At 42.5% G+C, this 15,760-nt stretch overlaps 2 protein-coding genes across 5 annotated transcripts in view; one reads left to right on the forward strand and one right to left on the reverse strand.

The window, feature by feature from the left end:
• The window catches only part of LOC126457111 (RING finger protein 17), a 505,497-nt gene that overhangs the window by 229,875 nt on the left and 259,862 nt on the right, over positions 1 to 15,760 (forward strand). The window lies entirely within an intron of this gene.
• Positions 1 to 15,760, reverse strand: part of LOC126457113 (uncharacterized) — a 74,127-nt gene that overhangs the window by 11,061 nt on the left and 47,306 nt on the right. Inside the window, exon 2 of the mRNA XM_050093162.1 lies at positions 13,447 to 13,581. Within this exon, the coding sequence (XP_049949119.1) occupies positions 13,447 to 13,581 (135 nt within the window). The remainder of the gene's footprint in view (positions 1 to 13,446; positions 13,582 to 15,760) is intronic.

Consider the following 15,760-nt stretch of genomic DNA (forward strand, 5'->3'; position numbering starts at 1 on the left):
AAATTTTATAACCACTTGACACTATTCGCAGCAATAACCCTATGCTTGCAACGCCTGTGTCTTAACTGTTACGCAGTGCAACCAGTCTGTTAAATGTTCCTTTTTCAAAGCTGCATAGCATCATGTGAAATTCCATAATTTTTTCAACAATTAATCGCAAACGAGGGCCCACCGGGATGAATGGCTGCAAGATGTGATACCTGGGACCTTAACCTACATCACCGTACAGATGATTTGAAAAAGGCGATCCCACCGAAGGGGACCTCTGCTTCTAGACAAAAAAAGACGCATCACGAAGGAATTATTCAAATGGGATGGACATCGGTAGATGTGATGTATAAGTACAGCCAGACAAATGATTACAGTTTCAAAAAAATTGGATGATTTATTCAAGAGAAAGAGCTTCACCTTAATACGTTGGTTCATCTCCGTCCCTTATGCAGGCAGTTATTCTGCTAGTTATTGATCGATACATTTTTTGGATGTCTTTCTGAGGGATATCATGCCAAATTCCGTGCGACAGTCTGGTTGGTATCCCACCGCAGTCCTTGGCGTCTCCACATACGTGTACGACCTGGAACCTCCGCTTCGAACTGAGCCCTGATGACGCGTCTGGAGACGCCCTGGACGGCGGTGGGTTACCTACCTACCCGACTGTAGCTCGTCATACGGCTCGACAAGTGGAGTGATGATGTGGGATGCCATTGCTTTTCATAGGAGCAGTACGCTGGTTGTCATCCGCAGCGCCCTTTCAACACAGGGGTACCTCGACGATATTCTACGCCCTGTGTTGTTGCCTTCATGGCAAGCCACCCTGGAACTACATTTCAGCGAGATAATTCCCATCCGCACACGACTAGAGTGTCTGCTGCTTGCCTTCGTGCTTGCCGATTTCTACTTTGGCTAGCAATGTCATCCGATCTGCGCCCCAATTGAGAGCGTTTGGAACGTTATGGGCAGTGATTTTGACGATCTAACGCGCCAGTTGGACAATGTGGCACATAATCCGTCAGAAGGACATGCAAGAACTCTCAATCAGTGCCAAGCCGTATAACTGCTTGCATAATGGCCAGAAGTGGACAAACAAGTAACTGACTTGGTCAATTTGTGAAGCTCTTTCCCTTGAATAAATCATACAGCTTTTCTGAAATTGTAATTATTTATTTGTCTGTACATGTACATCACATCTATGTATTTCCGTTCCATTGGGATGATTCTTTCATGGTGTCGTTACTTTTGCCTTTGTATTGTTAACAAATACCCGATGACATTAGGCAGTTACCTCCTCGTAGACTAGCAAAATTTTAATGAAATCCATAAGACTTCTGATGGCAATAGATAAACAAAACTTTCCACATGACCGCCGAAAGAACTCTCATTGTGCTCGAGAAGGCCATACGGTGAAACAAAGTATTACCTAACATTGATCGAATTAATGCTGGAAGGGCGTGCGAAGGAGCCGAATGTAATTGTAAACATAGGCAGGATGATATCGGTTGTTCTAACAAGAAAGCAGATGTTAAGTCTCCTAATGGTAGTGAATATTAAATCAAGAAATCTGGAAATCGTTAAATTTAATTTGATTTTGGTGGTACGCTTCTTGGAACGTCGTATTGCAGATTGTCAATCATATTCAAATTTAATGTTATGTTGTATATTGTTTTCTGCGCACTGAATTGTCATTCGCACTAGAAGAGATAAAGTGTCAAACATTTGAAATTAATGCAAATTTATCGTTAATAGCCTATTACTCCGACTTTAAAGCTTCGTGTTAAATAGCTTCCGCATGTTGCAGATATACGCGCCACGCAGCGTGGGTGGCAGCTGTTATTCACCTTTCGAAACCTCTCCATTGTGTGAACCCGATTGGCAAACCGTTGTGAAACGGGTCATGTAGTCCCATGTAATTGTGCGCACGCTTGTACGGTCTGGAAAGCGCCAGGGTGGCTCGAGAGGTCTATGACCGAGCACATGTCAGAGAACTAACGCGGGGGGGGGGGGGGGGGGGGTTATGGGGGAGATACGCATTGCATCACTGTTGTCAGTTTGTCTGCTCCCTGGCTGCCTTTGTGTCACGGCTAGCACACAATGTTCGACGGGATAGTCTGCGTGCGGACCAACCGCCCTTGACTCACTTGGGCTGCGCCCGACAACGATCTCCGTGTGACTCACATGGTAGCATTCACACGTTATACCCGCAGCATTGCAGCGACCCGTCTCCCAGGTTGCCTGTGAGAGAGATATTGCTTACTCTGCACATACACAGTAATTAATTAATGATGTCATCTCAAGCATACTTGTGGTCCGTTTCCATGGTACCTCAGTTCGTTCTACCTGTTCAGTTTTGTTCGTATTTCCGAGTTTACTTATGTATCACTAATATTTTTATGTTGAAACTGGAGGCAAAATCATTGCTTTCACACCAATGCAGCGCTGTAATTTTGAGTTAAATATTCACTCCTTAAAGCAGTACTTTCATCATATTTCGCAATAAAATGCACTGAAACACTACGATAGACAATACTTTTTAACTCACTAGAAGAATTACCTTGAGCTTCGCTTGACAAAAAACCGAAAAGGACAGGGCGATTCAGTTATTTCAACAAGTAAATAGCGTGTAAATAGTTTTATGGTGTGGTGCTTGCTCCTCTAACTTCCATTGTTTGTGGCAAGTTAATATTTTACAGAGGATGATCTACTCTTGCTACTGCAATTTGGTTGTGAGTCGTATACCTCAACGCCGACACAAATCACCTTGAAATATGGTAGAATTTACTCCTCATTACTGTACACTGTCGAGTGAACTTAAATTCTGTCAACATGAAAAAAGCCTCTAAATGATTGCTTGCATGCCTTGGTGCCTGTCTTAATGATGCCAATCTCGTCCTCAGTCCCCATAGCGTGGGTGGAATGGACTGATTATTCTGCGGAAAACAGTATTAGAAATTCGTAATTAAGTTTCGTATTATAGTGTACAAATACAATTACTTTGAATGTAATTATTACTGTCCCTCTATAAGCTACGCTGTTAGTCCCTAGGTATATGGCACTTATAAAACTGTTGGCCTGCATTCATATGTAGCGGGGTACACATCTTCAACCATTGAACTCACATTTCACTTTCCGCTGATTTCCTATCCCATTGCTGACTAAATCAAGCTTGACCTCAGTCAGCTTATCGAATCAGTTAACGTAGAATAAGGTATCAGTGGTAATAAGGCTGCGAGAGCACCTATGACAATGAGTCTTACAAAGAATGTTACGAAAGGTAGGAAGATATTTTTGCTTAGCAAGAGTGACAGGAGACAAATTTCAGAGTATCTGAGCAGTCAGCATCAAATATTCGTTGATGAGGAAGGTGTGGAGAACAAATGGAAAAAATTCAGAAACGCCGTGCAATATGTCTTAAACAAGTAAGTTCCGAGTAAGGTCTTAAGGGATGGGAAAGACCCACCATGGTTTAATAGTCTTGTTAGAAAGCTGCTACGTAAACAAAGAGAACTTGATCTAAGATCCAAGAGAAGTAAAAACCTAACTGACAAACAAAGTTGAACGAAGCGAAAATGATCGTAAGGAGAGCAATGAGAGACGCGTTCAATGACTTCGAAAGTAAAACTTTGTCAACCGATCTGAGTAAAACTCCTAAGAGCTTTTGGTCGTCTGTAAAATCAGTAAGTAGTCAAAATCATCTACCCATTCACTCAGTGACCATACTGGGACCGAAAGAAAGATAACAGAGAGAAGACCGAAATACTGAAAGCGGTCTTCCTTTCAGTCGTCTTGCGAGCTTCGAAATGGCAGATATTGAGATAACCGGCCGCGAAGTAGAAAAACAACTACAGTCGCTGACTAGTGGAAAGGCGCCAGGGACCAGATGCGATACCTATAATATTCTCAAAATCTATCAGTAATTTATCGTAGATCGCTTGAGCAACGAAGGGTCCTGGCGACAGTAAGAAAGAACAGGTCATTCCCGTTTTTGAGAAGGGCCGTAGGACAGCACACCCAATTATAGAACTATATCGTTCACGTGTATCTATTGTAGAATTATGGAACATGTTCTGTGCTCAAGAATTATGACGTTTTTGGAGAATGAAAACCTATATGAAAGTAAACATGGATTCCGCATACAGAAATCTTGCGAAACTCAGCTCGCTTTGTTCCTCCGTGCCATCTATAGCGTCGTGGACAACAGTGCTCAGGCTGGTGTTCCTTGCCTTCAGGGAGGCATTTGACACCGTCTCACACTGCTGTTTAGTGAAAAAAAAATACAAGATTATCGAGTATCGGAGCGAATTTGCGACTGAGGTCAAAACTTCCTTCCAGATAGAAGTCAACACGTCGCTCTTAACGGAGCAAAATCGACAGATGTAGGAAGTAATTTCCGGAGTACCCCAAGAAAGTGTGATATGACCGTTACTGTTTACCGTATATATAAATGATCTAGCAGAAAGCGTCGGATGTTCTCTAAGGCTGTTCTTGAGTGATGCATGGTGCAGGCTGTGGCAGTTGACCCTGAACGTAAATAAATGTAACATATTGCGCATACATGGTAAAAGAAATCCATTACTGTACGGCTACGTTATTGATGACAAACCGCTGGAAACAATATCTATAGTAAAATATCCAGGATTAACTACCTAGAGCGACCTGAAGTGGAATGACCACATTGGAGACGGGTCGTTCGCGAACTTGCAGGTCCAAAGGAACCGTTCACCAAGATAACGGAAGGAGCGAGGAATGAATTCTAAGGAACGGTCTTTCATAGTTCACTTCGGTCGCGGCTTTCTACTCATAGTTCCCGAGAACGGGAAACGGTAGGTCTCGTTCCCGCAGTGGCACTTCTGCCGGTCTCGTTCCAGCCTCGGTCCCGTTCCCGTCTCTGTCTCGGTCCCTCGCCCTGACGCGTCCCCTCCTTCGTGTGGCCACTCGTTGCCGTTCGCTGCGCACGCCCATTATAGATCTTTGTCAAACCTTTCTTGAACTGTGGACTTCTGGTTCTTTTCGTATTCTGTTCAGCGTCCACGACTGGCAATTAAATTTTATTTTATAATTACGTAAATTACATAAAAATTACATTGTATATAATACATAAATCTTTTCAGGTAACAAAAGGGCATATCAGCTTACTTCACTATTTCGATAAACAGCAGAAGACAGCCGGCCGTAGTGACCTTGCGGTTCTAGGCGCTGCAGTGTGGAGCCGAGCGACCGCTGCGGTCACAGGTTCGAATCCTGCCTCGGGCATGGATGTGTGTGATGTCCTTAGGTTAGTTAGGTTTAATTAGTTCTAAGTGACTGATGACCTCAGAAGTTACGTCGCATAGTGCTCAGAGCCATGTGAACAGCAGAAGACATACTCATAAAAAGGCAAGTTTTTTTTGTTATTACACATGCAAAGGAAGTTGGCACAGCACACACGAGTGGCCATTCTCCGTCTTTTTTTGATCCAGGGTAAAACAGCATGTTCGTTATTATGGAAGTCAGACTGACTTACAACCAAATGAAGCCCGCGCTCCATAATCGATTGTCTGGTCTCGGACCAAGTACTAGACTGCTCACTGTCACCCACCAAACGTCATCTATAGTTTCTAAGTGATTTCTGCGTACAGATGTGAGCTGAGTTGGTGGCATTTCACTCGCAGCTCCAAGCGGTGTTGGCTTCTGTCACACAGCTTGGGGCTGCTGCCAAGGGGCATCACTGTAATGGGTCAGAGACAGGGATGCGAGGGACGTCGAACACGATTGGTCCATTGTTGTGGCTGCCCCTGGTACTGGCTGCTCTGAGGTTGACCCCTACCCGTGGTCAAGTGGGAGATCATTCCAAAGTCTGGCAGGCAGCGAAAGACTTTCCGAGGGGCCGATCGTAGGGCCTCCCCGGTTCGTTTGACGAACAGGTTTCGGGCGTTATCTGTGGCTGACAAAGTCTCTGAGCCGAATGCAGTCGTCCACCCTGTTCCAGAGGAAGCTTTTCGGCTCGCAAGATCTGGGCATTCACAGAGGGTGGGTTTGCTGGTAGTTGAGAGGTCCAACGTTAGGCGCGTAATGCTGCCCCTTAGGAACATGGCTGCCAAGGAGAGGAAGGAAGTCAGTGTACACTCCGTATGCATACTGCGGGGAGTGATTCCGGATGTCAAAAGGGTGCTTCCAGATGCCATGAAAAGTACAGGGTGTGGCCAACTGCAGGTGGTGGCACATGTTGGTACCAATGACGTGTGTCGCTTTGGATAGGAGGAGACTCTCTCTGGTCTCAGGCGGCTAGCGGAAATGGTAGAGACTGCCAGTCTTGCTTGCGAGATTAAGGTGGAGCTCACCATCTGCAGCATTGTCGATAGAACTGACTGTGGTCGTTTGGTGCAGAGCCGAGTGGAGGGTTTAAATCAAAGGCTTAGGCGGTTGTGTGACCGTGTAGGCTGCAGATTCCTTGACTTGCGGCATCCGGTGGAGGGTTTCCGGGTTCCGCTTAATAGGTCAGGAGTTCATTACACACAGGAGGCGGCTACACGGGTAGCGGGGGCTGTGTGGAAGAGACTGGGCGATTTTTTAGGTTAGAGGGTCTCAGGAAACTAAAGAAAAGGCGTCCGTCTAAAAGGGGGCAAATAAAACACAATAAGGTAGTTGTAGAAACGATCAGCTAAATTTCAATTACGCGATAAGTCACACAAATCTGAGGGCTGTAAATTCAACTACATACTTAGGGATTACAATTACAAATAACCTGAATTGGAACGATCACATAGATAGTGTTGTGGGTAGAGCAAACCAAAGACTGCGATTCATTGGCAGAACACTTGAAAGGTGCAACAGGTCTACTAAAGAGACTTGATAACATCACGCTTGTCCGTCCTAATCTAGAGTACTGCTGTGCGGTGTGGGATCCGCATCAGGTAGGACTGACGGATGAAGTCGAAAAAGTTCAAAGAAGGGCAGCTCGTTTTATATTATCTCGAAATAGGGGAGATAGTACCACAGACATGATACGTGAACTGAAGTGGCAATCATTAAAACGTTTCCTTTGCGACGGAATCTTCTCATGAAATTTCAATCACCAGTTTTCTCCTCCGATTGCGAAAACTTTCTGTTCGCTCCCCCCTATATAGGGAGAATGATCATCACGATAAAATAAGATAAATCAGGGCTAACACAGAAAAATTTGTGTTCAATTTTCCCACTCGCCGTTCGTGAGTGGAACGGTAGAGAGACAGCTTGAAGGTGGTTCATTGAACCCTCTGCCAGGCACTTTATTGTGAATAGCAGAGTAATCAAGTAGACGTAGAAGTTGTCATGAATAGTACATATCGGATATAAACAAAGACATAGACGAATAAATATATTTGTAAGCGTGCTGCTACCGTTTTTTCGTGTAACTGTGGAGTACTTATGGCCTGACGCGATCGATAGTAATCGGCTACTTTGACCTCCAATAAATCATGTACTATTCAAGTTAAATGCCTGTAATTTATACCAATTTAGGTTTACACTAAAAGCTTTTTTAAGACACGTCGATCGAGAAAATCGGATGAAACGTTTAGATTTTGGAAATTTGTTGCTGGGTGTTAATTGTATAATTTACAGTCAGATACTAAACTTTAAACCAATAAAGATATTGAAAATCTGATTACACCATCAGAATCGTCGTGCAAATAATGGTAATGTACATGTTTCTTTTTGAGGTATCATCATTCATCTGGCTACTATTAATTTCTATACGAACTGTGAAATGTCTGCTATTATGGTTTCACAAAGTTCGCCATCTTTGGCACTCCCGGCATAGACATTTCCTTCATCGACACAAAGCATCGTCCTCGTCACAGCGTCAACATGGAATTCCCAGCCACGTGGCTGGACCCTTCTGGCTTCGGCCAACGTCCGGCACCACGTGGTCGGCCTGCCGAGCGGCCCGTGCACGCCGAACGACCAGTGCGGCCGCGCCAACTCCGAACTTAGAATATTTTCGGGGCGCCACAATTCGCCCGTTACTTCACAACATTAAACAGATAGTGGGAAAAGCAGATTCCAGACACAGATTCATAGGAAGAATCTTAAGAATATGTAACTCATCCACAAAGGAAGTGGCTTATAAGACGATTCTTGAGTATTATTCGTCTGTGTGGGATCCCTGTCAGGTTGGACTGATAGGAGAGATAGGGAAGATCCAACAAAGAGCGGCGCGATTCGTCACCAGATTGTTTAGCCGGCACGAGAGCGCTACGGAGATGCTCAACCAACTCAATTGGCAGACGTTGTAAGAGAGGCATTGTGCACCACGGAGAGATTTACTATTGAAATTTCGAGAGAGCACTTTCCGGGAAGTGTCAGACAACGTTTGGAGGGCTCAGTTATTGGTACAAAATGTATCCTTTGCCACACACCATTAGCTGGCTTGCGGAGTATGACATAGATGTAGATTCTCCTAGATGGATATGTCTCCAAATGTCCCAGTTGACGACATCATGACGACAGGTGAACCATAACCTTACTTCCTATTAATTTAAGCAGTACTAAAAAAATCGGATTGTGACCGAGAGGCTCTAGGCGCTTCAGTCCGGAACCGCGCTGCTGCTACAGTCACAGGTTCGAATCCTGTCTTGAGCGTGGATGTGTGTGATGTCATTAGGTGTAAGTAGTTCTAAGTCTAGGGGACGAATGACCTCAGATGTTAAGTCCCATAGTGCTTAGAGCCATTTGAATAAAAATCGGTGTAAAAGTGTTTTTAAGCAGTCTGTTGCTATTTAACTCCTGATCAGTATACTACTAATGAAGCATGGCCTAATAAGTTATGTATGTGGTACTTAAACTTGCGTCATCTCTATTTTTCGTAGCACGATGGCTCAGTAATGGAAGCAGTGGTCTTGCATTCACTAGGAACTAGATTCAAGTCTTCATTCTGATTATCCAGAGTTTGCTTTTCTGATAAGACGATGGCACATTCCTTTCCCCAAACCTCACCATTTCACCCCAATCACTGATGAACTCACTTCCTACTAGAAGTGAAACTCCATTCTTCTTTCCTTATTGCCTTAATATTTATCGAAGCTCACTACTGAGGTCGCCGTTTGCATCGCTTCAAACTATTTTGAGGAGGCTACATTGAAGAAAACAGCGTTTTATTGCTTTCTGTTGTTACCCTAACATGTTGCATCATCAAGACAGATTGTTTAGGGTCCCGTTGTAAGATACCGTCACAAGCTAGAATTTGACAAAGAAGAGGCAAAGAACAGCCAACCGAGCGAGGTGGCGCAGTGGTTAGACACTGGACTCGCATTCTGGAGGACGACGGTTCAATCCCGCGTCCGGCCATCCTGATTTAGGTTTTCCATGATTTCCCTAAATCGCTCCAGGCAAATGCCGGGATGGTTCCTTTGAAAGGGCACGGTCGGCTTCCTTCCCCATCCTTCCCTAATCCGATGAGACCGATGACCTCGCTGTCTGGTCTCCTTCCCCAAACAACCCAACCCAACCAAAGAACAGCCGTGTCAGTTTCATAGGAACAGTCCCAGCTTTTCTCTTCAGCGACTGAGGGAAATCTTGGAAAAGTTAAATTGGATGGCTGAACGGGAATTTGAACCACAGGTCCCTGAAAGCAAGTTCATTGTCTTAACATATTGCGCGTAAATAGATGGAATGGTTAGCACACTGGACTCGTATTTGGGATGACAACGCTTCAGATCCCCGCCGACCGTTCAGATTTAACTCTCCCGTGATTTCCCTAAATCGCTCAAGGAAAATAACGGGATGGTTCATATGCCCTACCGCGAGCTTGTCCGCCTTCTCTAAATGATCACGTTGTCGATGGGACGTTAAATGCAAAACCTTTTTTCCTCCCGTATTCATACGAAGCGATTTAGATTGAAACGACCAGACAAACCAAATGCATGAACGGCGGATGCAGGACTGAAAATCTTCGGGAGAATCCTCAGTAAGTGTACCGCAACCACGAAGAAAATAGATTACAAAACCGGCGTTCGGCCGATACTTTTAATGTTGCTCCTTAGTCCGGGCCTAGAAAAGAATAGAGAATTCCCAAAGACGAGCAGCACGTTTCGTCACAGGTTCGCTTAGTAAGCGCTACTGTTTCGCAAACATTGTGATCCAGTTCCAGTGGCAAACGTACGTAGTGCATCGCGAAGTGATTTATTATTAAAATTCTCAGAACGTATGTCTTTAAGAGTCAACGAAACACTACCATAAAGGTAAATTAAGGAGATTAGAGTTCGTAAGGAGGCATGTCACCATCAGTCTTACTTTTCTGCGCACCATTCGCGATCAGAAATTGAAAGCGGGCGGGGGTGTGACGGGTACACAAAGTACCTTCCGCTACACACCGTACCGTTGGTTACAAACTATAGACGTAAATGTAGAACCATTGACTCATCATCAGTGTTTCTTTTTAATTTACTTACATTGAAAATATGTTATATTTAGGAACAAATACTTTCAGATTTCTCTCTGATCACCAGTTTCACTAGCAAATTTTACAAAACCTTACACTCATATTTAAAAACACTTGTTGGAAATTTGACTAGTTGTATTCTGTATAACCATAACCATACCTGTATGTATCTGTTCCTCAAAAAGTAACTTATCTTTTTACAGAAAACAAAGGAACCCGAATAAACTGTTTAGGAAAACAATAAAACTAATATTGCTCAGAACAGTAATCTCAGTGTACGTAGTTACTTTACACTGTCATCTCTAAGTACCTAGTCGATAGTGGCTCACGCGGTGCATGATATAACTGGACGCTTTTGTAGTTACGAATAGGTTTCTGTCGTGTTAGTGTCAGTCACACTTTTATATACATTGTACCATCTGCTCTTTGCTATACTGTGTATTGAAGTCTCAGCTGTCGGCTTTTGACTTTTCAATAGTTATAATTTCTATGATAATTTGAATAGTTATTCGGTGTTGAGTGTTGGTATTCATAATGTCTCCGAGCTCTGGTTGCTCTCCCCAGAAAGTTTGTATTTCTGTGTCGTCATCAACCTCACTATTGGTGACGCTAAATCATATTTACATTGTGTGTAGAGTTAATATCCTGCATCGCTAGTCAGTCGTTCTAATCGATATGATGTAACCCATTTTCGCAGGCGTTCGTGGGAGATTCTGAAATACTGATCTAAGTTACTTACTTTCTGTATCTTAGTGGTGTTAAATATGTGTTGAGAAAGGTTGATAAGGTGTAAGAACTTGTGCTTCTGTGGTTATAGGTGATTACGACAGGAAAAGAATGAAAACGTCCGGCAAGCTTCCCCAACTTGACGGCCGGATCACCAACAACAGTTGCCGAATGATCTCACTAATACGATATCTCTGGAAGATTTGGTACTTAACAGAGGACATTAATCGGAAGATATTAATCAAGAACTCTTCTTCAAACTGTCCTGTCCGACGCGAATGACACAGCACTACAATTTCAGCGAATACTCGTACTGTAGCCGGTTCGTTCCAGGCGGATCGCTCTTTCGCCGAAGTTTCGTAAAATACAGGGATTGAATTTTTATTTCTTCGATTCGCACACCAATTGTTAAGCTTCTGATTGAAACCCAGTCAGTTATTCTTGTGAGTAAAATAAAGAATGAAACACATACGTATAGTATTGCTCAGCATGTATACGTATTCTTCTCTCCGACGAATAAATATAAAAGAATAGAGATACCGTGGAAAACTTGCATTTGCAATAAAGGTAATATACACCCTCGTCCTCTCAAGCCAGCGGGTCACGTAGTCGGACTGTAAGCAGCTAGCGGTGGTGTGGTAACTTCTGTGACGTATCGAGCGCTTGTTTGTGTAGAGTCGGTTGGTACTGCGGAAGCTCGGCTGTGTGTACGTCGAGGCCAGCCTTACAGCCGGAGAGTGTTAACACCGTTTGCCGCCGCCTGGTCGTGCCGAGGTTGCCAGCATCACTGTTATTGCACTTGGTACGGTATAAGCGCAAGTTGCGTCTGGCTGCGAAACTAGTTGAAGAAGACTGAGCCCGGGCCAAGAGTCGTTCTCAGTTCTTCCTAACATTCGTAGCATCTCGAACATATACGCTCAGAAACATTAATTTTTTTTACTCCTGATTATTGAGAGGTCAACCTCTTAAGGGTGTATCTGTCGGTAACAAGCAAGACAAGTCTTCAGAGCCCAGAAAAAAATAAATTATAAAATAGAAAACATTAAAGGTGAACTTCTTGTCTCAGAATAGTGTTAAGTAGAGCGAAATTCTATTAAGGAAAACAAGAAGAAGGAAAAAAACTGATTGTTCTCCAGAGCTTTTTCCCAAAAAGGATTCAGTATCCGTACACTTACATTGTTCAAAATTAGTATACAACTGTGACGTAAATACACAAATTTTCATAGTTAATTCGAATTAATTTCGCTACAAGTGTGACCTACTCACAGAAACTGAATGCTAACACTTGATAAATCGCGGAGGAGAAAGAAGCACATTGCTGCCGCGACGACTTGGCATTAGAGATTCGGCTTAGGCAATATGGTCAGTGGCCATACGAAGAAGGCATTTGAATACAAAGAGAATCTGTCATCAGCATTCAGGAGGCTGCATCCCATCCAAGTAGATTCCCAAGCCAGTTGGCAAGTGTCGGAATTTTTTTCTGGTGAAGTGGGTCGTGCGGGGATCGATAAAATAATGAAAGCTTGTGCTTATCGGTTGTCATTGTAGGATATGATGGATGGAAGGACACCATGTGTTTAGGGCAGACTATTTGTCTCTCGATCAGATCTTCGCTCTTGTCATTTATTCACTTTACTGCAATTGTAATGTGAGTGCTGACAGCGGATAAGTATCAGACTACGAAGGCTTGTGATACTATTCTTTTTTGGGCCTAATATTTTTTCAGTCGCATATCTAGTATTTTCGTATAAAAACGTCATCCTCAGAAGGACAATACTCTGATGTGGCTGTGTGAAGGATAATTTTAAAATCACTGCGATTAGGAAAACACATGACGTAAAGGAACAATGGTTTAACAGCAGAGGTATGAAAAAGAAACAGAAATTTTTCAGTCCTGTAGCAAATGGGTTTCTAAATCACCGAAGAAATGCACTTTATGTTATTCTTCAATATGAGATTATCCTGAACTTATTCAGATGCAATAAATTAATTAATCTGAGGATAAACATAATTTGCCGTGGAACAATATCTCACGAGGAAAGAATCACGTAATTTTAAAATAATACTTGAGGTATACATTTTAACTAAATAAAGTCTAATAAGACAAAGATGAAAGAAATTATAGCCCATTACACACTCGAAGAAATGGCAGGGTCATAGAAAAAAATGTCGATGTTCGCATCGCCGCGTTAAGGCAGCCTGGGGGAGAGAGAACCACATATGCAGAGAGAGAGAGAGAGAGAGAGAGAGAGAGAGAGAGAGAGAGAGAGAGAGAGAGGAGGAAAGGAAAGATTACAAAGGCGATGATATCACTGAAATGATGTTACCTGGTATTGACTTGCCAAGCTCGAGATATTCCTGAACTGATGGACTGAGAAAGCCGGGAGGAATGTAGGCTCCTGGTTTAGCTACGTTCCTGTCTTCAGGATCTGTCGCTCTGGGTCTCTTCAGGCGTGGTCCTCCTGTGAAACGACAGAAATGATCGTTAATTACGTAACACACTTTCTGTTCGATCGTTCGTAAAAGCTGCTGTGGTGAATCTTGGTAAGTGTATACGATATCGAGGTCTTGAGTGCAAATTAACAGACATTTTAGGAAGGGTTTTGAGTGCGAATCTAAAGGTAGTAGAGCTACAAGCTGCATCTCTGCTTTTTGATATCTCCATATTTGCACTGTCGCCTAGGGTGATGCGTTGCCAATAAATATCACAATTTAAGAATGCCAGAATTTTTAACACAGTTTTCCGTTGTTCTTAGTGGGTCAGTATTTCAAGAAATTGTTGCAGGTTTTGGAGAATTCTCATCCCAAGAAAACTTGGTGAAAACTTAAGACGATGCGGAGACTTCGCTTTTAGGTACAACACCTTATATGGAACACAAAAGTGAATGATGCCTCATTAATAAAACTAATTTCTTACGATAGATATTTTCCATCCAGATGTTGCAGGAAGAAATGCTGTACTATTCAGTAATTAGTGTGAATAATTGATGGCATTAGAGAGTACCATATAGTTGAAAACCAGGCTATAGCGTAATGCAGATGAATGTTATGGCGCAGATCCAGAACGTAACTACAGACAATTGTAAAAATCACTGATGTATAGTCAGTTACACAAGAAAGTGTACGCCGCTATCTGTATGAAATAAAAGACACTATTATAAATATATGTTTACAAGAAAATTCGTAGTGTTATTAATTGGACAATTACCTAATAGTTCATCCAATCGCCGACATTATCAATTATAGCTTGGCACCTTAACCCTCTCTTCGGTAAGTCATCCACGTTTTCAACCTCCAAATATCGTTTGACCCACTTAGTAACGAATGTCTTAGACTTTCTAAGAATTTTGGCAGCTGCCCCATATGAAAGCTTTTGTTCCTTTTGATGATTTATAAGGAACGCTGCCTCGTAACGCTTCAGATACTAGCACTGATTTTAAACTGCAACCGACAAAGCAGAACTTTCGTCTCTCACACTGTTTATCTATACACTGTGCAAAAGCGCATTGATTACAGATTCGAGACCACTACAATAGATGTCGTAGTGGAATTTACATTTAAAATTATGGCGTACTCTTCCTCGTGGAACTGACTGTATGTCATCAGACAGATAAAGCTCCTACCAAGATAATAGGGAGCACATGGAACAAAATTGAGGTTATATGGTCTGGACGTATCACTATAGAAGGTGGATGCATCAGGTATGTCTTCCGTGGAAGTATGAAACCCTTGGGGATCCAGCAGAGCTAGACAAATTAAAATTTTATTGACACTGGAAAGTAAATTTTTATAGGCTGGTGTTTCAAGACAGTTACGCCGCACACAGGTACAGGAAACAAACGCGGACACTGAATCAGTTAGCAAGTCATTGTGAGTAAGAACGCACATGAAATGTCAAGTATTCTTATGAATGTCAGCGTAATGTATCTTTCAGATGCGATCAGCATCTAAGGGATTAAAACAGTCGTTGTAAGACCACTTGTCACAGATTGAGAGCGCTAAGACAAAGGCTATTTTCTTTGCTAACAGTGTTTTCAGTTGTTTTGGAGAAGAGTGTATATTACGAAACGAAAAGTGAAACATGTTCATGGTCACAGTATGCTGTCCACCCACAGAAAAGAAATATCAACAGAAATAATATTGTATTGTTTTGTGTCTGAGGCACTTACAAGGTTAAATTGAAAACAGCAAGTATCTTCATTGGTGTAATAAAAGCGTGTGTTTGTATGACCTTTGTATAGTACTGTGCTAGTTGGGTATTTTTGGAATTAGCGTAACGCTCACTTATAGTTCCTTTCGGAAACATCAAATAAGAGCAGAAGAATTCCTCCAAATTTCAGCAAATAGGGAACAATTTTGTAACTGCCTTTGGTAATGCAGGGCGTGGTGTAGGTTTGTGTTCTAGATAATTGCTTTTCTTGACATATGTCACTTATCTACCGCTCAATAAAACATTTTTTTAATAAAAGTGTATAATTTGCAGATGACGAAGTGTGTTTTTGAATGGCATAGGATGTAATGTGAATGTTTTAGCCAACAGATTAGTGAATAACATCAAATCGTACCTTCAAAAAGTAAATTTCTGACACACAAATCATGTAAAACCCAGATTGTGTTGTTGCACTAACAAGGAACCCGTTG

Source organism: Schistocerca serialis, chromosome 2 (genome assembly GCF_023864345.2).
Source record: "Schistocerca serialis cubense isolate TAMUIC-IGC-003099 chromosome 2, iqSchSeri2.2, whole genome shotgun sequence".
Classification (NCBI taxonomy): Eukaryota; Metazoa; Arthropoda; class Insecta; order Orthoptera; family Acrididae; genus Schistocerca; species Schistocerca serialis.